The 24,647-nt window shown below is 40.6% G+C and overlaps 1 protein-coding gene across 1 annotated transcript; it reads right to left on the bottom strand.

Moving 5' to 3' along the window:
* Nucleotides 1-20,838, bottom strand: FGF5 (fibroblast growth factor 5). Its single transcript, XM_052642262.1, has 3 exons — nt 20,478-20,838; nt 12,542-12,645; nt 1-348 (listed from the first exon to the last, which is right to left on the bottom strand). Exons 1-3 carry the CDS (start codon nt 20,836-20,838, stop codon nt 1-3), a joined length of 813 nt encoding a protein of 270 aa, XP_052498222.1.
* Between the last annotated feature and the right edge of the window lie 3,809 nt (nt 20,839-24,647).

Raw genomic sequence — 24,647 nt, 5'->3', positions numbered from 1 at the left:
TTAACCAAAGCGAAACTTGAGTCTGTATTTCACCGTGTTAGGACTTCTCCGAGGTGCGGAAAGGGGAACCTTTGGCTTGACCGGATTAGGTGGTTTTTTCTTTTCGGGAACAGTAACTGTGAAAGAAAGTTCCGGCTGCTCCGATTGCTTGAATCTTGGCAGAAAGTGGGTAGAGACGTGCTGAGGTTTAACCCGGGGGCTGCAGCCCCGTTTAGCCTTCCCTCTCTTGTTCAGGGCCACGTACCACTCCCGCCCCGTCTTTTCAGTTCTGTGTATCGCGGAGGCATAGGTATTATAGCTGTTTTCTTGAAATCGCTCCCTGAACTTGCAGTCATCTGTAAATTTGGCCTAGAGGAAAAAAAAAAAAAAGAAGAGGAGGAGGAAATTCAAGCAGTGATAATATTTTCAGCATGTAATATAAAGAAGTCTTGGACTATAAGAAAAACAAGAATTCCACTGGCCCCTGTGCTCCGACTCCATTCTCTTTATAAAGACACATTTGCCTCTTTTAAAGTTGCTTTAAAATTACTATTTTCATTTCTATATTCCTACTTCATTCATCTTTGTAATGCTTGTTGTTTACTACGAGTTACACAATTGTGAAATAATATCAGTGTATATTAAAATAACAGGAATTCAATATATTTAAATTCTATTACTCTTTTTAACATACTTTGAAAATTTTAGTTAAAAATTTGACTTTTAACGTAAGATTTTTTCCCCCTCCTAAACCATCAAGAAAGTAAATAGTACTATATTACTAAGAAACAATTGCCTGGTAAAACATGAATTCATTCAGAGAAATGGGGTCATGTTATCCTTTGAAACAAGAATAAGTTTTCAGTCTCATCAGTGTGCTTCCTGGTGCTGAGAAAGGGGTAGCATATGGCCCTATTAATATTGCATGTGTTAGAGTTCTTTACGAAAAAAATTCATCCTCACACAGTGATACAGGAGAGTCTATTTGATGTCAGGAAGAAAAAAATTACCTTTTGGAGTTAATAGAACACTTCAGGCAGATATCACTCTCTTTCCCTCTATACACACACACACACACACACACACACACGCACGCACGCACGCACGCACACATCTGCCCTTGAAAATGGTCATAGGACAGTGGAATAAGCAAAGAAGTAGACATTCATCACGGTGCAATTTGATAAATGGAATTATGACAGTGGTATGCAGAGGGTACAAGACATCCAAAAGGATAGAAGTGGCAGCACAGAGGGCAGTAAGGTCTTCCTAGAAAAGGTGGCTTTTGAGCTGAGTCTCAAAGTACAATGAGATAATAGTGATCAGGTGATGAGAGGTTTTTCAGGGAACAGGAATGGTGTGTTCACAGGTCATCAGGAAGCTACTATAAGCTGTTCAATGTGACTTTCACTTAGGATGCACAGAGAAAGGACCAAGGGATCAAGATGACAAAGTAGGCCAGTACAAGCTCTGAAAAGGCTCAGTGTGCCGTACTGAGGAAGTTGAATGAACACAGCATAGGGGAAGAGCGCAAGATGGTGCCAAATAGACCTGCAATCACATGCTAGTTCCGCCAATTGAGTTCTTAGCTTTAGGCTCCTTATTCACAGTACGTGCAGCCATAAGGCTATTGTGAGAATCAAAACATTTTTCTAGGAAAAGGATCTGGAGTTTAGCTTTTATCAAATACAAGAGTCCATAACTCCCAAAGAAGTAGAATTCCCTATCCTGGACTAGGTTTCACAATTTCAGGGAGGACCATTTGTACAAATGTCCTGGGCTTTGGAATACCAAGTATCTTGACCCATATATATGAACTGCCACTGCTGCTAAGTCGCTTCAGTCATGTCCGACTCTGTGGGACCCCGTAGACAGCAGCCCACCAGGCTCCCCCATCCCTGGGATTTTCTAGGCAAGAATACTGGAGTGGGTTGCCATTTCCTTCTCCAGTGCCTGAAAGTGAAAAGTCAAAGTGAAGTCACTCAGTTGTGTCCGACTCTTAGTGACCCCATGGACTGCAGCCCACCAGGCTCCTCTGTCCATGGGATTTTCCAGGCAAGAGTACTGGAGTGGGGTGCCATTGCCTTCTCTCTAAATACCAACTCTAGTATTCTTGCCTGGGAAATCCCATGGACAGAGGAGACGGGCAGGCTACAGTCCATGGGGCTGAAAAAAGAGTTGGACATGAATTAGTGACTAAACAACTATATATATACATATATATATATATTTGCTTATATATATAATTCTTTATATATCATAGAGTTTCCTTCAGTTCAGTTCAGTTCAGTCGCTCAGTCCGACTCTTTACAACTCCATGGACTGCAGTACACCAGGCTTCCCTGTTCATCACCAACCCCCGGAGCTTGCTCAAACTCATGTCCATTGAGTTGGTGATGCCATCCAACCATCTCATCCTCTGTCATCCTTTTTCCTCCTGCCTTCAATCTTTCCCAGCATCAGGGTCTTTTCAAATAAGTCAGTTCTTTGCATCAGGTGGCCAAAGTACTGGAGTTTCAGCCTCAGCATCAGTCCTTCCAATGAATATTAAGGACTGATTTCCTTTAGGATGGACTGGTTGGATCTCCTTGAAGTACAAGGGACTCTCAAGAATCTTCTCCAACACCACAGTTCAAAAGCATCAGTTCTTTGGTGCTCAGCTTTCTTTATAGTCCGACTCTCACATCCATACATGACTACTGGAAAAACCATAGCTTTGACTAAACGAAACTTTGTTGGCAAAATAATGTCTCTGCTTTTTAATATGCTCTGCTTCAGTTCCATACTGGAACTGAAAGTCCTCTAGTTTCCTTGCTTTTCTAATAATATCAAGCTTTCTTCTGCAGTACAGATCTCAACCCTGTAATCTGGAAGTCTGAACACTGCAAAACAATCTACATATACCTACTGTTGATTGTCACAGAATTTTTGAGTTTTGAAGGGTACTGACAATATCAGAAGACAACCAATCTCAGAGTATTTCCAATAGCACATTTATCTTACACATGACAGTCTACCTAAGTTCTTTACATTCGAGTGTAGAGTGTAGTTCAATCAAAAAGCTCTTTATTTGAGGGCTACGAAACTATGTATCTCAGGATCTGTCTACTGGCGATTCCTTTGACTGGGTTTTTGGCAGGCCATAATCTAGTGTTTTAAAGAACCATTGTCTATGGCTTTCTCTCATCACATCCTAACCTACTGGCCCATACCTAGGACAAGGGTGCTATGCTGACCTTCCTTTAGAAGAGGACACATTTATTGTTCTTATTGGCTTTCAATTAAAAAGGCTTTCTGACAAACCAAACATAGATTTGTCAACTTAGCTCTTAAAAGGACCTCAATGCTCTCTCATTCAATTAGATAATCTCAAAGTTTTATTGTAAAATAAAAACTATAGTCATGTGGTAAAAGGAGAAGAGGGCAGCAGAGGATGAGATGGTTGGATAGTGTCACCAACTCAGTGGACATGAACTTGGGCAAACGCCAGGAGACAGTGAGAAACAGGGAGGCCTAGTGTGCTGCAGTCCATGGCGAGGAAAAGAGTCAGATACAACTTAGCAACTGAACAACAGCAATAGTTTTCTGGAATATTTTCTGCTACATAAATGGACAAGCATTTTAGAAAGGTGTGGAAGATTTCATTAAAAAAGAGTAGCACATATATTCATCCTGCTCAGATTTTTTTCTTAAAATATGTCTGAATAACATTTCTAATGTATAGTACATTATACTTTGACTTGACTTCTACCCCTGTTTCACACACACACACAAAAATCATTTTCCTGAAATAAAGATAGCAGTGATTACTTAATTCAATTTTTAAAATGTGTACTGTATAATTTAACCTTTTTCCCCTAACAGTGTCAAAGAAAATAAAGAAGAAACCTGTCTTTTTTTTTTTAATTAATGTGGCCAACAGACACACATGCATACACACACCCACACAATGTATTAACCTATAGCAATTTCTTTAATGAAAATCTAATGATACTGCCCTCTAAAATTATTGCATCTAAAAACTTTCTCCCTCTCCCCCTCCTCCACTCAAGATTCATGTTCTTTCTTAAGAGAAGCCTTTGCCAGGATGACTGTTCAAGCTCCAGGTTTTTCAAGGGCCACTTAATTGTCACATGGGGTATAGAGACAGAATTCTGAGGACCCACACTCTACCTGTAGGCGCTTAGCCAGTCCAAACTTCACACTGAAACAGAAACAACGGCAGTTAGACTGTTTTGGCTTTCTTAACTGACTTCTAACTTAATGTTTTGTCTGAAAAATTCTTCTAGCTACAATGGAACAGAATAATTTGAAATGAACATTTCAGTGAGTTTTTTTCATCAGGAGATTTAGATTCTTCTGGAGAAACTGACTGTTCCTATCAATATTCCTGGTCTTTTTCAGACAAGATGGTAACCCCAAGCAGTGCATGAAAGTGAAAGTGAAGTCGCTCAGTCGTGTCCGACTCTTTGTGACCCCAGTGGACTGTAGTCTACCAGGCTCCTCCATCCATGGGATTCTCCAGGCAAGAATACTGGCTCGATCCCAACCCAGGGATCGTTTTGCAAGCAGATGCTTTAACCTCTGAGCCACCAGGGAAGCAGTACATGGCTATCCTTAATGTTACCCATTAAACATCTCTATAGTAGAGTCATCAAGCAGCAGAATTATTTAAATGTACATTTGCCATTATACAATTTTAGATAATAAATCTTCCAGGCTAAGTTTAACCTTTGAAATTCTTTTGGAATTATAAACACTCTGTTAGCAAAACATATACTTTTAAAATAATAGAGCTGTGGTGTTCTGTGATGACCTCAAGGGATGGGATGTGGGGGTGGGAGGGAGTCTCAGGAGGGAGGAGAGTCATGTATACTTATCGCTGACTCATGTTATTTTACAGCAGAAACCAACACAACATTGTAAAGCAATTATCCTCCAGTTAAAAACTTAAAAAATAAATAAAAGAACTGGATTATTTCCCTAGAAAAAGTGAAGTCAACATAAAGACTTTATCTACAGTTCAGGTGTGAAGTAGAGAGGTGAATCAGATTCCAAATAAGCTACTGAAAACAGAATGGACATCACCTTCATCCTCCCACCATCAGTCACTACAACAAAACCAATCATTAACATGTTCATAAAGAACCCCTATCTTTGTTTCTAATTCATTATTTTCTGAATTTATTCAATAGATGTTTATTGACTATGTATCACATCCCAGACACTGTTGGTTGCCATTTTTATGAAGAAAGACAATTTAGATATGGTTCTGTCTGTGTTCTTTGTTGACTTAAATTATCTGTGTTTTCCTCTTTAATTTCTCCTTGATTTTGCAAGTGTAAAAATAAGTTACAGTCAACAAGCCAAAACTGCAAAATTAAAAATGAAATGTTTAAATTGGCTGATTTCTACATAATTTAAAATCATCTTAATTGACAGAACAAATAAAAACTAAATTACACTACTTTTGCTTGAAACTAGAGGTGGGGCAACACAGTGCTGTTAAATAAAACAAGAATTTTGGGCTTAGGAGAACACTTTGCCTTGATTCTACTCATCTCCTCACAGGGAGAGGGCACACAGTGGATATTCAAAAGAAAAATCAAATTCAGTTCAAAGAAAGTAATATTCCAGAAAAGAACAAGTCTGCTTAATTGAAACCTGAAGGTCAATTAAACCAGAGAATTCTTTCTGAAACAATATTTTTAAAAAACCTTCTAAAACCTGTTAATATAGTTTTGTTTCTTAGTCAACATGCTCTAAGATGATTGAGAATCTTATAGCAAGTGAGCTGAGGGCATGTTAATAGGGTCCCGATTCTCATTATGTGCAACTATCAAAGGAGATACATGATGTATGAAAGAAATGTATAAAGAGGATTAAATTCAGGCTAATAGCAAAGCCCTAGAGTATAAACCCTGGAGTCTGCAGGGTATTTAATCAATTTTAATTCTTTATTTCACTTTTTATTTGATTTGCTTCTTGCAAAACTCTATAAAGTTAAGTAATAAATACAAATAATTAAAATGTTATCAAAGGCTATATAATATTATTAAATAATTAAACTACTCTTATAGGCTGTAATCAACGCAATTATAGACCAAATTGTGCTCTAAACAACACTTTCTTGCTGCCTGCATCCCTGCTTCTGGTTCCTCTGTGTTCTTTCAGTGTGTTTTGGTTCCCAGTACTACTCATGCCAATGGGACTGCCCAGGTCAGGTGCCCTAAGCCCAGGCCGTTTTGTACAGTTGTGCAGGATGTTCCCAGCACAAAAGTACCAACCTTTGGTAGTGAGTGAAAGCCGAAAGCCAGACCCTGCTCCAACTGCTCCCAAGCAGAGAACTCCAGAACAGGGCAGCACGCACCCTGAGGGTTGCCTCCTACTCTTAACAAGCATTGTATGGGTCAGTTGTAGGCAAGCCATGCTATCCCCAGAGCTTGGCCATATTTCCTGCTTAGCAATCGCTATCTGGCCATTCTGTGTCTCAAAACTTCAGGCTGAGCAACCAAGGGAATATATGTGAGTGCTCAGGCATGAGTTCTCAGCCCCTTAGTCATGTCTGACTCTTTGTAACCCAATGGACCGCCAGGCTTCTCTGTCCACGGGATTTTCCAGGCAAGAATACTGGAGTGGGTTGCCATCCCCTTCTCCAGGGGAATCTTCCTGACCTAAGGATCGAACCCAGGTCTCCTGCATTGAATCAGATTCTTTACCATCTGAGTCACCTTGCTCAAAAGAGCTGGGCTATTGAGGTCTACCATGTGCCAGGGGTTTTACATATATTATTTCATTGTCACATAATTCCACAACTATTTGGATGCTATTATCTGATTTTCCAGCCAGAAAAATAAAGAAAATAGTTTCTATAAATCCCCACATTTACCAAATGCCAAGGTAAGCCTAAGACTTAAATCTCATCTGCTGAATCCTACATTCAAGCTCTTTCGGTAACAAATCCAAGGGCATCTCCTAGGCTTCTGTACATTACTACCTTGCCCTAAAGTTGCTCCATGTTAAAATACTGGTCAAAACAAGTGCCACTCCCCAAACCACTGGAAACATAGAACACCATCTCTCACTTTAGGCTGAAATGGATCTCTGAAGCTACAAGGCAATTCATTACATGAAATTTTCTCAATAAAATAGAGCTTCAGTGTTGGGAAGATCCCCTAGAGGAAGGCATGGCAACCTACTCCAGTATTCTTGCCTGGAGAATCCCCATGGACAGAGGAGCCTGGCAGGCTACAGTTCATGGGATCCCAAAGAGTCGGACACAATTGAGCACGGCACAGCCAGATAAACATAGTGTGAAATTAAGGGACAACTGACATTTACTGCAAAGGTAGAATCCTGAACGCTTCTTTTTTTTTTTTTTTTTAGCCTGAGTTACTAGGTACTCAATTGTACTGTGTAAATTGAAAAGTTCTTAGAAAATGGGGGTGCTTCCCAGGTGGCGCTACTGGTAAAGAACCTGCCTGCCAATGTAGGAAACATAACAGACAAGGGTTTGATCCCTGGGTTGGGAAGATACCCTGGAGAAAGGCATGGCAGCCCACTCCAGTATTGTTGCCTGGAGAATCCCACGGACAGAAGAAGGGGCGGGCTACAGTCCATACGGTCGCAAAGAGTCGCACATGACTAAAGTGACTTAGCACAGCACAACACAGAGGATAAGGGAAGTTTCTATTCAATTCCTTTACAGAGGCCAACAAATTATTTTTTTAATGATGATGATAAGCATCACTCAAACCTTCATTTCTCCTTTCAATAAACACGCTCAGCTCTGGGGCTGCAGACTCCTCCTCACTCTGCCCCCAGCTCAGGAAGTCCAGTCCAGACTCTCATCCTGGGCAAGCCAGCTGGCACCCTCTGAAACCAAGAAAGGAGGCTTTTCTAGTCCTTGCTCAGGGCTGATCAAGCATACATTCCATGCCTGTTTCGTAAACTCTGCAATTAGCTTTCCTTCCAAGCATGATCCCCTAAAACCCTGAGAAACAAAAATAATTCTACCACATGCTTCTTTCTGTATGTTTAAAATAAGCTAAAATGTTTTCCCCCAAGAACCAATGGGTGATCACGTATAGTTTATGAAAAGACTGACAAATTCATGATAACCACTTTTTCCAAGATTTAGATTTTTAAGGGAAAAAAAACCACGATGCACGAGAAGGATCTTAAAAAATTATGAGATTATGACCACTGGAAATCTTTGCTTTCAAATTAAGTTCCTTGGGAAAAGGAAAACCCAGGACATAAAAGGCTACTGTATGCAAGACGAGTTGGGACCTAAAGGAAAAAAAAAAAAGGCCAGTAATGAATGTGATTTGAGGCTGGTCTAAATATCTGAGGGGGTCACAGCTGCCTGACCCGAAAATCAGAAAGAGGAGAGAGGAGATATAGGATCATGAAACAGCTGCATGAGAGCAAATTCAGGAAGATCTGTTCTAACATTAAATGCTGAATACTTTCCAGGAACTATTCTAAATGTTTTATATGTATTATCTCATTTAAAATGCTCCACTATCACCCTGTATTGTTAATTTAATTTTCTTCCTTTTACAGCTGATAAAGCCAAGGAATAGAAAGATTAAGTAAAACAACACAGTTTAAGAATGACACAATTTAACTACCTCTCTTACATTCAGACCCATCTCAGATAAATCCAGAAAGGCACTGTATATGAGACTCTGAATAAAGACAACCAGCCTGAGAAGAGGGCAAGAACAGAGTGCGGAGGGAGCATGAACAGACAGGCAGGCAGAGAGAGAGACCGAAAGAGAAGGGTGCTCAGCCTCACCTAGTACCTAGTACCTGGGAATAAGTGGAGAAAGGACAGAGGCCACAGTGAAGGTTCTGACTAACCCTCAAGGCTCTTGGGGAAACAATTACCTCGTGCTTCTCTCAGTGATTCTCAAGGCATCTTGAGAAGAAGACGAGACACCTTCATCCTTGTAACGGATGCTGAAAAAAACCTGCACACTAGGGATCTGACTGCATTGTCTATTTAGGGTCTTCCAGTTAAAGGTCTCAGGCAGAGCTGCGTGGAGATTAATATGAGCGTGTTGGTTGACTGAGTGCACAGAGCAGCGCACACTGAGATGGTTGAAGGGCAGATAAAACTTCTTTTACGGAATTAACAAACTTAGCAAACAAAGGAGGTCAGCATAAATGTTGCCTAAATCTGAGCTCTCCGGGGTGATAATACTGTTCACCATCTTCCTGTCCACTGACCATGAAGCATTTTCTAAAAGAAGATTTTCTGTGAATGAAACAGATCTCCTTTCTCTTCCGGAAGTATATCCTAAAAGAGGTTCCTGATGTAGCTCCTCATCGCACTGAATAACCAGCATTTACAAAACAATGTGATAAGTTTCATGGTGCACACGTCTCTTTCTTTCTAGACTTTAAAATCAGGTACAGGAGACACAGAAGCAGATGGGGGAAAAAGATCCTCCCAAAGAGCTTGGAATGAGAGAGAGAGAAAGAGAGAGAAGAAAGCAAAAATAGTCTAAGGATGAACCACAGTATTCACTCTTTAAAATGTAGCATAAAAATATTATTGAAACATGCAACTATTAATTTCCATAAAATAATAGCTGAAAATAGTGTAAATAGTTTCAAATGAAACAAAATATCTTCTTTCAAGCTAACTTTTCCCTACCAAGCATTATAGCATTTAAATGGAGAGAGAATTTTTAAAGCATGTTATTCTGGTTCAAGTTTTTGTTAACTGCGGTAACTTAGGAAAATATTTAACATCTCTGAGACTGTTGCCTCACCTAACCAGGTAATGAGAGAATGTGCGTGAAAGAACTTTGAAAGAAATATACAGATATTTTATCTCTACCTAGTAACTAACTTTTAATAGTCTGATTGTTACTATATAAAACAAGAAAAATCTACTATAATCCATGAATATTTCTCAACATACTATGGGTTTACTTTCCCCAGAATTACATGAATACTTTACATTTATAGTTCACACTTACTTTGTAAATAGAACCCCAAAGTTACTGTTCATGAATTTAAAATTTTTCCAGTTTTATTGAGAAACAATTGACATACAACCCTGTGTAAGTTTAAGATATACAACATGATGATTTTATATAGCTATTTTTTGAAATGATTATAAAGTTAGTCTTTAAATGCCTCTGCACAATTATTAATTTAAAGCAATTCACTAATTATACATTTAATCCTGAAAGTGTTAGGCATTTTAGCCTTTTTAGTGGTGATGAAACATTGTAAGTCAAACTAAATCAAATAATTATATTTAAAGTTATAAGAACAATTTTTCAACATGTTTAATTACTAACTAAAAAGAAGAAGGAAATCATCTGGCATACAACTAATAAACATTAGGGCTAATACTATATCTAAATTCAACTTCCTCAAAAATAAGTCACTTTATAATTTAATTAGGTTTCTATCGAGAGAAAAAGTGCTAATAAAAGCTCAAATAAGAGACAGTGGGCTTGGACAATTGGTTTTAAAAAATTCACATATTCATAGGGCTTAATTTTTTATCTACAATTCAGCTCAAAGTCATCAGAATGACTTTTATATCAAAGAGCTTCAATGAGTGACAAGAGCAAGGCTTGCTTTGTACTGTTTAAAAGTCATTATTCCATGAAATAACTTTTAGCCTGCCAAGATGAGAAAGAATAACAGATGCTGGTTTTGCATTATCTGCATTATTTCGGCCAGCCTTCCTTAGACATTTGGGTCAAGTTTCTGGAAATTTGTTACTTGCATTTGACAGAGGAATCATGTATCCTAACCTCTCAGTTTGACCTTTCTAATTGGCATCCATTTGTAATACTTTGCTTGCTGCTACAATTATCCTTAAGCTGGTCCAAGGTAGTCTATTTTTTGCATGTGCTAAGGATTGAATCAGAATATTTTAAAAATTAAGATTTTCACCCAAAATAACCAAACCAATAACAGAAATTTTTTTCAGAATTGCATATTATTGTAATGCTTAGAGTTTGAAGGTGTTTCAATCTTTAATGACCAAAGTAGATAGAAGAAAAGTTATTCAGTGCAGAAGCAATTGATGATTGTTTTCCATCCTGTATGTGGATTTTTAGAAGTCAAACATCTTTTTAAAAATAAAATGGCATGTCCTGCTTTCCATAGCAAAACTTTGTCCCTTAAAATAGGTTATAAACCAGAGCAATTATCTTATGAATATTATAATTTGCTAGAATAAAATAATCAGCTCAGAAAATGAGATAAGTAAAGCTAGTTATAACTCTTGCAATGGATGATCGAAGAGGTTAACAAAGATTTAATAAACTGAGATTATAGTAGTTTATTGTATTTAAATTTGAATTATCTAATAATAGATAGTATTTATTGAGCACTTACATTATACCTTCTACTGTTCTAAAAAGCTTTGTATATATTATCTCATTTAATCCCCAAATAACTGTAGAAATAGCTTCAGTTTTATGATCTCCTCCAAAAGATATTAACAAGCCACCTTTAGATGCTAGAGAAAGGAAAACATAAAGTCTTAAACATTAAACCAAGTGAAATTCTCTTTCAATTTCTTAAAAGTCTGTAAAGCAGAAATCATAATTAGTAAGTTTCAATTGACCGCACTCGATTAAAACTTCCTATATACTTTGAAAACTGGAAAAGTCATATTTCTCCAATTTAATAAAAATTAAAGTGAATAAGGATTAAAGGAGTAGCTTTAAAGAACTGCTTTTTAAAATGATTTAGTGTGACAAAACTTAGTACAGCACAGACAAAGCATAAACAGCTTTTTAAGGGCTGTGCACACACACTAATACTAGTGAAAGAATCTCTCAACAGGAAAGTTAAGCTAAATGTATTTTACTATCTTTAAAACACTTTAGTGTTTCCCAAGTAATGAGCATTTTCAGAACAAAGCATAGAAATCTATAATTTATAAATTGATTACGAACTGTGTAACTAGTCCAAAAAAAGTGTTTAAGAGCGCAGAATCAGTCTTCGTAGCTTTAAGAAGTAATTGTTTTTGATACAACAAAAACTACAAGATGAAAATGTCTCAAATGAAATTTCTCTATTAAAGGTCAAAATCATCTCATTATTGGTTTCTTCCTACCATACTTATTAAAATAAATATGTGTTTTATTACTTAGACTCCATTTTTGACAGAATAGCTTTAAAAATTAAGAACATGATCTACTGATTACACAATCACCATCAGTATGTAAATTTAATTTATAATATAGTATTTCCATAATATTTCTCCTTACTTGGACCACTATTAAGACATAAATCATGACAATCACTTAGAGAATACTTTTTTCAAATAAACTTATCCTTAAACCTTTTTGTGGATTCTATATTATCTTTTCAAATAGATAAAATATTTAAATTATTACTTATAAAAACACATACAATTCTCTTGGTTTAATGGATACATAATCTTATAAAAATGAAAAACATAAAGTTCTCTGGGCAAATTGTCTTATCTATCAATTTGGAAAATCACTCATTCCATTTTATACATGTAAAATCTCTGTAACACCTTTAACAAATATAAAGTGGTTCTACTTACACTTGCATGGAGTTTTCCTTTTTTTGACATCGCTAAAAATTTGTTGCTGAAAACTCCTCGTATTCCTACAATCCCCTGAGACACAGCAAATATTTCCAAAATACCTAGGATGACAGAAATCCCAAAATAAAACACAGACTCCTCTATATATCATTGTGAAGATTTAAATTTCTACGGAGACTCTTTACATTCTTTATTACAGTGATTTTTTTTTAAAGTATTTGACATCCTTGTTTATTGTGACATTTATTATGTAAAAGGAAAAAAAGGTTTGGGACTCAAGTATTCATTTAAAATGATAAATTTCAAGGTTCAAAATTTAGTTGTGCTTCATTAGTATTCATTTTTTCCTAAAAGTGATGTCACTATTAGTAATCAGTGTTTGGCAGAAGAATCTTTTCAAATTCTAAGGAAATGGAAAAGACTTTTTAAAATGTTTTACAAAATAATTCTCATGCATTGTTGCTCTGTCAAAGATAAGACAGTGCATTGAATATTAAAGCACATATAACTGCACTCAAGATTAATATAAATCATTGGAAGCCTTGAAAACAATATTCAATTAAATAAAAAATCCCTCTTCTCAAATGACCATAACTATAAAAGTACAAATCAATATATATCATACCCTATCATTTAGTGGTTGCTTATTTCAAGATTACACATAACAAGACACTGAAAGCACCATAGATAATTTGGGATTGTTAGCTCAATGAAGTGTTTGATGGATTATGGGTTTGAGACATCTTGCGTTTTGAATGACTCTCCTGGAAAAAATTTCATGAGGTATTTTATTATGTTATCATTTATATTTGGTATTTCATAGTGAGAATTACTAAGTCTATGTCCCTCTGTCTCCTATAGTCATTTGAAAGTTCACATCCACTGGGTCAAAAGAGTTGCACACCACAGTTCATAGAGTATTTTTAAGAAGCTGAAACTCATAGTCTGTATATAATTGGAATTCCTGCCTGTTTACCATAAACTCATATGTAATGCTAAATGAACAAGAGAAAAGCATAGGGCTTTTTGTTAACTGCCTACATCAAATTGCAAAAAAAAAAAAAAAAGATAAAATAATATTATTTATTAAAGCTATAAAGGGACCTGCCCTGGAAGAAAGGAAGGAAGCAAGTGGGAGTGGAAGGGAAAAGGAAAAAAACATCAATATTTCAATCTGTAGTATTTTAAGCATACATTCTGGTTAGAATATTTCAATAGGACTCTGTTGAATAGGGAAGTTCACCAGATTTTCTTGACATAATAATCTCCTCCTGCAGTATTTGAAGTACATATAAAATTATTCAGTATACAAGAAGCAGTGTATTGTGGATACACATGTATAAAATACATACAAACACATTTATGAGTATCTTTATAGAGCACTTAAATGTTGCATAATGTGATCTAATACCTATAATTGTAGCAAATCCTGCCACTTATTTATTCAATTTCATTCTTAAAAAATACTTGAACAGAAAGGTCATAGGGAAACTACTGTTCTTGTGAATAAGTGTTCTTAGCCTGGAGTAAATAAAACACATCTCAAGAAAACTACTGCTACCACTTTATTAGTGGGTGTTTCTTTAAAAGGAACTCCCCCAAATCTAAAAACTATTAGAAAGGAACTACTTTTGCTTTCATGAAAAAAAAAAAACCTCCTAAAAAAAAAAAGAAAAAAAAAAAACACTGTGTCTTAGGAATTCTTTTCTTCAAAATGTTTTCAAAATTCAATTTATAATAGATTTTATGATACAGACTAATTGTGATGCATATCCAAAGACTTAGAAGCATTATCAATTTATCAAATAGTAACAAAGCATGCAAAATGCTTTGTAAAGATAAATTTACTACACAATGTAGTATGATAATAATATTATTAATAAAGCATGATTAGAATATCTGATGCAAAGTTAAATTTCTATCAGAATTACCGGGTAATATTGAAAATAGCATTAATGATTTTGGATATTTCGGAGATGGTGAATACAATTGAGAATACTATGTAGACATCTGTTAAAAAATGAGACAGGGAGAACACAAGAAATCATCTATGTGTAGAATGACAGATACAAAACAGACAATGTGGAGTTGGTAGAAAAGACTTGATTGTATGTTTCCCTTGATTAACTCCTGGCTCTGCGTTGGTAAAGGTTTTCTGTATTATTGTCTGGAAAATCACCTGGTTTTGTAAATGCAAATCTATTGTGTATTAGTTGGGGAAAAAATTTCTCATTAATTCTCATGTGTTTGCAGGTTAACATTTAAGAGGTCAAGACAAAAGGGCTCTGTAAATCTTTGTTTAATGGGAAACTGTTTTGTTTATATAACTGGCTTCTGACAACATATTCTGTTTTAAAGAAAGACCCATTTTGACTCAACTCATTTCCCAACTGCATGTATATGTTATATAAAATTTGCATTATAATAAATGTTAAATATGGGGAAGATGAAATGATATGTGTGAAAGTGTTATTTTATTACATACTGCAACATGGTTTCTTTTCTTGTAAGTTCCAGTACAAAAAAATGATATATTGCCTGAGAATAAAAGGATTTTATAATTTTAAGAAAAGTATATCTAATTGAAACCTTGAAAATGATTTTTCTACAAAAGTCATTCTATTTCAAGTTATGAAGAATGAAGGAAAGAAACATTAAGTTAACTTTGGTATGATGTTCTAAATTTTAATGTAATTACAGTGTACTATTGGGAACACTGTTAGGATTATAGTTTTAAAGTCATTTCAACAGTAATTTCACAATGTCTTTTTTCATAGAATATTGGAGTAGATTCTTCAAGCCCCACAATTCAATCTCTTTCCCCTCAACTGCCTGAAAAGATCACAGGCTTATTGATATTCATGCCAAATCTCAACTCATTAAAGAATTCTAAGTATTTTAAACCTATGTGCACTAAATCACATGTATATAAATTTCAGAAAGCATTTCTCTAAAATTATTTTTTTTCAACTTTAGTAATTTCTGCTTAAGAGTCAGCAATAATAAATTTGATAGGAATTTACAATTCCCATGGAAGCCTAAATGGTAGCCCAAAGAAAAACTGGAAGGCCAAGTGTCTCAGATTACAGTCAGTGAACGTTTGTAAATTGGATTGTTTCTTTGACCATCTCACTACCTCTCTTCCTTTTCAGGATACTCCATGTGTACACATGTATGAATATATGTCTTAGTAATCTCCTGCTATTTTGGTCCTGCTGGGGGAATGGGAAAGGGAGAGAGATCAGTATAAATTAATTCACATTAAAGTACAAATGACAATGTGTTATCTTTCCTAAGGTGCTCATATTTAAGAGGATCAAAAGTAAAAAGCAGTGTTAAACTGAAGGAATTTTCTCTCTTGGTGGAATTCTGGGATTGACATCTAGGTTAAAGGATGCAGGGATTCAGAGTCTCACGCTACTTAATCCATTTCCAAGCATTAGGTGTTCATTACAAAGTAAACTTATTCCCATAAGAAAATCTCTATCTAGATTTGTTCACTTAGTCCCCTCTAGAATTTTTAATACAATAAGACTCTTATCAATGATGATTGATACAGTTATGTAGATGTCTCCCTTTTTTCTATTTTATCTGTGAATAAGATACACAAATATTCCATGTATTCAGAAGATTTCAACAGCCCATCTGGAAACTCCCAAAGATAAATCATTTAAAACTGATGTTTCTCTACTTGGCTTCACACAGCAACAAATATGACAAGTCATTATGAAATCCGAGTCTTGAAATCTGAACTTAGCAGTCTTCATTAAGTTAGCAAGTTTGCCACTTGAGTTTTTCCGTATAGATTCTGGTTTATTTGGGCTTTGAGGGCTATATAAAGGTTGACTCTGCATTAACATCAAGGTTGACAGTAGATTCAGATTTTTAAAAGCTAGCCAAAATACATGACTGTAATCTCCATATTTTTATGTGAACAGTCAGTCTTTGTGTAGCTATAGCCTTAAGCTTTTGCTCCCTGAACTGACAGTTACTTGATTGCCTCTTCTTCAGTGGCCCAAGATAAGCCAACAGAAGAATTGTATTGAAACTAAACTTGAAAATGTAGAGATTAAAGGAAAGTTTTGTTTTTATTCAGTAGTGGAATTCTATCATCCATCTTGTCTTGCCCATCTTCATCCTTCCTTGGCATTTCCTTATGATAAGAGTTTATGTGCAATGAGCTTGATTCTTGTCTTTAAAACTTGGGATAACTCTTGTATGAGAAGCTAAGACTACATTAAGTGGTATACCTTAACTAAACAAATTATGTTTCAAAATCTATGGGAAATGTACTTTTGATAACAAAACAAAAAATATTCAGGGTTTGCAAAAATTTTAATGTCAAATGATAGTCATGAAACATACACGCATATATATTTCTCTCTTCTGACAAACATTACAGAAAATTATGGAGTTTAGAAGAACCTGTTAGAATGCAGTTTCATGGCAGAGTTTTGACTCTTTGCAGAAGTAACAAGTTGTGTCACAATAATGTATGTTTTCCATTACTGCTAACTTAAAGACAGTAAAATTAGATGATGAGGTAAAACTGATGTATCCTCCATGGTTCTCATGGTCCAAGCTCTCTCAGCATATCTTAAGAGATCTGGGCAAATGTTTCCTCATCTACTCCAACCAATAGTCCATAAACAACTCCTGTGTTTACATATGTACCAGGAAACCATCATGTGCTATTTTCAAAGAGGTCTATGACCAACAGCAATTAGCAGATCTTGTTTCTCTTTCACAGCTACTTAAAGACAGAGATTCATTTTAAACTTTCAAATTACATGCTATCCTTTTAAACATGACATATTTCATAAATTCTTCATGGATCAATGGTAGCAAAATCTTATGATACAGTGTATGACATTGCAGACATCACAAAGCTGAAAATCACCATGATTTAAACAAATTATACTTTCCTCTGTGAGAAAAACCTGTAGAAGGCAAAGGGAGAAGAAATCCCAACTAACCCAATATCAAGTAACCAGAATATCAAGCTTGCTGAGCTAGGTATCCTGTGTTGGGTACATGAACAAATGCATGAGTGAATAAGTGAACTGATCGAAAGCCAAGCAAAAGATACAGACTAAACTCTGAAAGGCTGTTATAAACTGGAATGAATTAGGAAAGCGTTAGTTAAATTAAGAAAGTTTTATTTAGGCACTTTTATTTAGTTTTGCTTAAGAAACAAAGCAGCATTTTGTGTCTGTTCTTTGTTAGATATCTTTCAAAGTGGATTTTAAAATAAAATGTACCTTGGAAATCAATACCAGCCAATGTCTTCTTTAGCTGAATGTATTCTCTGTTGATCTGTTCTCATTTTCCTTTCTATGCTTTTCTATAACTTCCCCTCCAAAAGGCCTAAGCTGCAAAAAATCTTTGTCTCTTGTGGTTTCTTCCGAGACGAGAAGGTAAATACCGTGGGAATGAGTCTGGTTTTCAGAGGTCCCTAGCACACCAAAACCCACTCCAACACCTCCTTTCACCCATCCTTGGATCCAACCTGCGGCTCCTTGCAGGTTAGCTTTGAATCTTCCCTTGGCAACACAGAAGTCATTCTCTGTTGAGGCTGAGTTTGGGGATAAACTACAGGAAGAATGGGTTTCCCTGGTGGCTGAGTGGTAAAGAATCCATCTGCCAATGCAGGAGATATGGGTTTGACCCCTGGGTTGGGAAGATCCCTTGGAGAAGGAAATGGCAACCCACTCCAGTATTCTTGCTTAGGAAATCTCATGGACAGAGGAGCCTGGTGAGCTACAGTCCATGGCGTCTCAAAAGAGTCAGACACAACTTAGCTACTGAACAACAGGAAGAACAGAATAGAAACAGTGTTCCTGTAAGAGAAAGGGGGAAAGATTATACCACAAGTGGGGAAATGAGCTCTGATGTCTGGTGGAAGGAGAGCTGGGTGGGACAAAATGAGAACAGATGGAAATAACACTTGCTGAGACATAACATTTGCTTACCCTGAAATCTCCGGAAATTCCCCTTCACCCTAATTGACCTTGCCTTTTATCACCAAATATGGCTAGAAGTTTAACGAGTGCAATGAATCTTAAAACACAGAAGTAGGCCCCTCGGACTTTCCTGGTGATGCAGTGGATAAGTGTCCACCTCCCAAAGCAGGGGACAGAGGATCAATCCCTGGTCCGGGAAGATTGCATATCCCCCTGAGCAACTAAGCCCTGTGCCTCAACTACCGCGCCCACACACTGCGACTAGTGAAGTCTGCACTCTGCAACAAGAGAAACCGCTGCAATCAGAAGCCCATGCACCACAAGAAAGGGTAGCCCGGGCTCCTGAAAGTACAGAAAGACTGCCACTGCAAGGAAGACCCAGTCAAAAATAAATACATTCTTTAAAAAAAAAAACAGTCCCCTCTGAAGAGCGTGTGGGAGGCCCTGGCATTCGCTCAGGCTGACGCGGAAGGCCCTCTCTGGGGTTCGGTGCTCCAAGCCACCTCACCACGGGCAGCACAGCAAGCTGAAGGCAGAGGCGGTAGGAGCAGTCAGGGACAAGGGGCAGGCGTGGACCCGCTCGCGTTCCACTTCCCGCCTCCTGAACTCCCGAGAGAGAGCTTGCCAGCCGGCCACCCCACGGATGTGCGCATCTCCAACCCCCTGTGGGGGTTGGAGCTGCCAGCCTCGCAGTGGCGCCCCCGCTCCTCTGGAGCTTGGTTAAGAAGAAATCTGTAGGGTCATTGGCTTGAGGCAGAGAAAGTTAAGTACACCTGGGAACCACCAGGCTGACACTCCGGGCCGGATGACTGTGCGCTGTCTCCTGGCCTCCTTTCCGCTCTCCCTGGGTCCCTGAGGCTGGGGCCGTGCGTCTATCTGTTGGACCAGCCCCGGCTGGAAGAGCCATCTGGCCCTACCGAGGAAAACGTCCTCAGAGATGTCCCCAGTCCCACACATCTTTCCCCTCTGTTGCCTTGGAGAGACAGTGAGAGGAATCAGGAACCGCAGTGATGGTTTGGAAACTCGGAGTGGAAGGGAGGAGATAATGAAGGAGGGAAAGAAAGAGAGCTAAACTAAGAAGGAAATTTTTAAACTTGGCTTAAATTAAAAACCCACAAAAATTTCACCTGTACCGAACTGACCTGCCTCTAAATGTTCTCTAAAATACAGAACCTTCCTTTAATTGTCCTTGGGGACAAAAGGCCGGCCACTCTTCCTCACAAGGTCTGGTCATGGTCTTAAGATACTAAACGTTGCTAAACCCAACTCCGGAATTAATAATTCGAATGTCCATCACGTCTCCCTCTCGAAACGTGTCCAGTTTTCCAGATCACTGTCTTCTTCCAATGAGAGAACGTCTGGTCTCCCGTCTGATATACCTATATATCCCATATGTATATGATGTGCAAATATGTACGTACCTACAAGAGACATATACAGATACACACACACACATATACGCACACACATTATGTAGCAATTTGGGGTTTGTGGTAGCGATTGTGAGAGGGGAGTATGTGAGATTTGGTTATTTTTAAAAGAACTGTTCAGTTATGGGCAGGTAAAGGGGTACACTTTGCTGCCCAGTGAAAAATGCTAGTCTGGTAAACAGAAGCAGAAGGTAAACAGAAACTAAACAAGGAGCAAGATTTTTGGTTTTGCTCCGGGCACAGGTTGGAGCTCCTCTTTGGGACGAGGGCAAGCTGGAAACAAGGTGCCTGTCTGCACCAGCCTCGGAGTAGCCTGTACCTTAGGAATCGCCATTCCCCATCCCCACGAGACCGGTAAGTGTGTGCGTGCCCCCCAGACGCACCTCCAACCCAACCCTCCCGGCTGTTTCGAGGGCCGGCTGGATCCCAGTGGCCCAAGCTCCGGAAGGTGCGCTTACAGCCCAGGGAATAACCGGCGGTCCCTCTCGGTGCTCCCGCCACCCGCTCAGGACAGGTTCTGGAGGAGAGCAAGCAACTTACTTAACATATTGGCTTCGTGGGAGCCATTGACTTTGCCATCCGGGTAGATCTGCAGATGGAAACCGATGCCCACTCTGCAGTAGAGGCTGCCGGTCCGGCGCCCCGAGGGGCTCCACTGGAAGCTGCTCTGCTCCAAGCCGCTTCCTGGGCCGCCCCGAGAAGCCGCGGAGAAGGAGGAGGCAGGGGAAGAGGAGGAAGACGCGGTGCTACTGCTGCTCCGGCGGCTGCTGGCGCCTCCCGGGTTCCTCTCGGTGGCAGCCGGTCCGGGCTGCCCTTTGGGTGCGAGGCGCTTCTCCCCTTGAGCCCAGGCGCTGAGGATCAGGTGGCTAAGGAAGAGGAGGAGGAGGAAGGACAAGCTCATGCTTCCAGCCGCGGGGGTCCTAAGTGCATCTTGCAGGGTTGGCTCTGGGCTCCGTAGCCCCCGCGCGGCTGCGTGCCTCTGGCGCTGCCCCCCTCGCCGCACCGGGTGGACATAGCCTCGGGGAAGAGAGAGAGGGAGAGAGGGGGAGAGAGAGAGAGGGAGGCCACCCGAACGGATCTCGGCGCTGGCACTGGGATATTTATAACGCCAGTGATCTCACTGCTCCGTGCACGCCTGCGAAGCTTCCCCTCACCCGCCGCTTTGTGTACTCTCCGGCCGGTGCGGGGAGGGGCGGGGGTGTGGAGGAGGGAGGAGATGGGAGAGGGCGAATGGGAGGGGAAGCCGGGCGGAGGGAAGCTGCACCCCGACGCCCGGCGCGCGCGCACCCGGGCCACGCACCCCAGCAGTTCTCACGCGCCGCTCGGCCACCTCCACTCGAGCCGACGCGGCGCCGAGTTCAGCCCAGCGCGAGCCCCCGGACTCGTCCAGGGGGCAGCCCCTGGGATGGGGGCTTGAAATGCCGAGTGAGTTCTCATCCTCTCGCACCTCCGCAGAACGCTGGCGTCCCAGCAACGCGCCCTCGCCTACCCAGGATCCAGTCTCCAAGTTCACCTCCCCGGTGCCCAGCCGACCCGACTGTCACCACCCCCGCCCCTGGGGTGCCTCGGGAACTGCATCCCGAGGGGGATTCATCCCGGCGTGGGGGAACCCCCGCCCGTGCTCCAAGTGTTGGCCAAAACCAAACAAGGATTCGCAGCCCAACTTGGGAAGGCTTTGGTGTGGCGCGCTGGGTAGAAGGCTGTGGCTACTGATTTACTAAAGAGCTAAAGAGTGGATTTATTCAGTGTTTAGAGAGCCACCTTAAGCTATTAACCCCAGGGCTCGAGCTGCTTTCCTGCTGGGAAACTCTTGGTAGCGCTAAACATCCTGCCGCCGAATCGGTTTTTCCTTCTGGCAGCTCCGGGTCTGCGCTCCGAGTAAGCGCACACGCACACGGTGCTCGGAGCCGGGCGAGAGAGGCAGGGTCCGGGCACCACCGACACATGTGACCGACTGTCCAGTTGTCCTCTCTCGCGCCAGGATCCCCGTGGCAGGAAGGATTAGCTCACGGCTTGCTTCAGCTTACTCAGAGCTGCCACTGACTGAAGGGCCGACCCCACTGAATGATTAATGATGCGCGCTCTGGATTTCAGGAAACCTGAGAACCGAGAATTCCCGTGTAGGCCGATGCCCCTACTGTCATTATCTGAGAAGTATACCTGGCTTACATTCTTGAAATATTTCCGTCTGGAAACATATTTGAAGCTTTAAACTACATTCTAGTACATTATTCACTGTTCAGTTTAATGAAAAGGCTCTGATTTGGCCCGATAAGGTCCAAGATGGATGGGAAGAACTTGCTTCCTCTATTATTGAGTCCCACTGAAGGAGTCCTATCTCAATAATTAGAAGCCTATAAAGCACTTGTTTGTTTTTCAGGATTGGTAATCTTCCGTGGCTGGAATACTTAACATCAAGGCAGCTGTAAACAGAAAGTCACCTGGACAACTTAGTGAAGCCGCTGGGTGGAGGGAGAGAGGGGAAAGAAAGCGTGCATCACTCGCAGATGTGTATGGCCTGGGCACAATACTTCTGACACACTGTATAAGATGCTAAGTCACTTCAGTGCTAAGTTACTTCAGTCGTGTCCAATTCTTTGTGACCCCATGGACTGTAGCCTGCCAGGCTCCTCTGTCCATGGGATTTCTCCAGGCAAGAACACTGGAGTGGGTTGCCATGCCCTCCTCCAGGGGATCTTCCTAACCCAGAGATCAAACCTAGGTCTCCCACATTGCAGGCAGATTCTTTACTGTCCGAGCCATCAGAGAAGCCCTATGTAGGATGCCATCCTGGGCTGAAGACCCTTCTCTTCCTGCTGTGCTTGGCTCAAGCTCTAGGCTTCCGGCTTAACTACCACAGGTGAGCAGGCCCTTGCAAGGCAATCCTGAAAGTGGAGATTGAGGACAGGTGGTCCCTCACAACAATCTCCTTGACTGACATTACCTCTCTTCAAGCTGAATGAGTAAGGAATGCTGAGTCTGGGCACTGTGCCTTCTGCAGGTGATGGCCTTGGGTCTGTGACAAAGCTGTCAGGGTTTAAGGCCCATGCCATCGGTAAGTTCCCCTGCCTGTCATACCGTATACCACCTATGCCTCAAGTGACAAAGATTTTCCAAAGCAAATCCAGTTGCTTGTGTCTCCCCCTCCTCTTCCCTGGGGGTCTGCTGAAAGAGCGGGAAAAGTGACTGACCTTGAAGACACTATCAGCCTCCTTTCCAAACCCCAGGGCCAAAGAGACTCTGAGGCTGAGCCTCTCTCGCTGAAATTCCTCCTTTTCTTTTCCTCTGTTTTTCAGATTCTCCAGCCCCACCCCCAGTGAAACATCCATTCTTGTATCCCTTTCATCTCCTGCAAGATTCCAGCTAGGGATTAAACTTTTGTCTAGGGATGACTCAAGAAGGCCAAGACACCTGCACAGGTTTTAGCTCAACTCCACCTGGAGGGTGAGGAGGTGCCCCCCCCCCCCCAATCTGCTCTGAGGTCTGAGAGTGAAACTTCAGGAAAAGCAGAGCATTCACTAAGTGGAGTAGTGACCAGTGGAGAGGAGCGGTTTGAGTCTGGCAAACCAGATCTCAGATTCCCTCTCAACTCTCCTGGATGCTGGGTGTTCTGTTGTTGGTTTTTTTTTTTAAGTCGCACTTAAAACTGAATGAGTATGGTGTACAGGAGCATCTAGAGTGGGTACCACTGAACTTTTAAAAATCTAGAAGAGGGCTGAACATGTATTGGGTCGTTAAAAAAAAAAACAACAAACTGAACAGTGAAAGAAGACAGGGCTGCGCCTGTCCTCTGCTCTGAACAGCCAAGCCTCCCTCCATCCCTCCGCAGCTCCATAGAGAAAGGGACCTGTCGCCCCTTGCTTCCGACTGCACCCGCCCTGGCCCACGCCCTCCCTGCCTAACCCGGGGCCACAACAGATCAGCTGAGCCTGTGTCCACCACACATCTGAGGTCGAAAAAACTCTCATTTCACAATCTTGGCTACCTGGTCTCTACTCCTACCAGCTCCACTCAAAACAGAGTGCAATCCTGTACCGCTTTTTTTTTTCATCAAAAGCCCCCTGACTGGGGACGATCCCTTAGTCCATTCACAGGCCAGTGAGCCTAGTCAAGGTCGCCAGGGCTTAGGTGGAGGCACCCTCGGCCAGTGCGCCATGCTGTTTTTAATTCCTGCGCTCTCCCAGCCCCAGAAGCGAGGTCAGAGAGAAGGTGTATGCTCTTGGCTGCCTGCAGAGAGAAAGCAAACGGTCCTCCAAGACTAGCTTCCACTCATCGCCCCCTGGAAGGGTCACCAAAAAACTAACCAACAGGTTATTGGGCCCCACCAATCATCCAGGCATCAGCTGTGTCCCCAATTCTTGGGGTTTACCTTCCTCAGTTCCTCAACCCCTCAGCCTCAGGTTCGGTAGCCCTATCTCCTTAGACTTACCTTTCCTAGCCCTAGCACCTTAGTTTCTTTCCAGTCTTCCCCCAGTTCTGTGTGAGAACTGCGTGAATTTCCCTTAGGCTTTTTTGTAGCTGTACCTATGATCCAGTCTCTAGGGATGGGAGTCAGTTGAAAAGCAAGTTATAATGACTTGTATCCTTAGATTGGTACTCAAAAGTCTAGGAAGAAAGAGATAAGGATGAAGAGGTCAGCGCCCAAGTTGAGGGATAAGCTTACTATTTACAATCTTCCATTGGCTGGAAACAGAGGTCAGAGGTCTCTGA

The sequence above is a fragment of the Budorcas taxicolor genome, chromosome 6, assembly GCF_023091745.1.
Source record: "Budorcas taxicolor isolate Tak-1 chromosome 6, Takin1.1, whole genome shotgun sequence".
NCBI classification, from domain to species: Eukaryota; Metazoa; Chordata; class Mammalia; order Artiodactyla; family Bovidae; genus Budorcas; species Budorcas taxicolor.
Note: the sequence above shows the minus strand (reverse complement) of the source record. Positions and strands in the feature narration are given on the sequence as shown.

Excerpts from the sequence above, each read along its gene's own strand:
- FGF5 (XM_052642262.1), bottom strand. The coding sequence starts at position 20,838 with ATGAGCTTGTCCTTCCTCCTCCTCCTCTTCCTTAGCCACCTGATCCTC. Across the intron at positions 12,646-20,477 it reads CCACGAAGCCAATATGTTAA|GTATTTTGGAAATATTTGCT; the intron begins GTAAGTTGCTTG and ends CTGTCATCCTAG. Across the intron at positions 349-12,541 it reads AAGGAAAACTCCATGCAAGT|GCCAAATTTACAGATGACTG; the intron begins GTAAGTAGAACC and ends TTTTTCCTCTAG.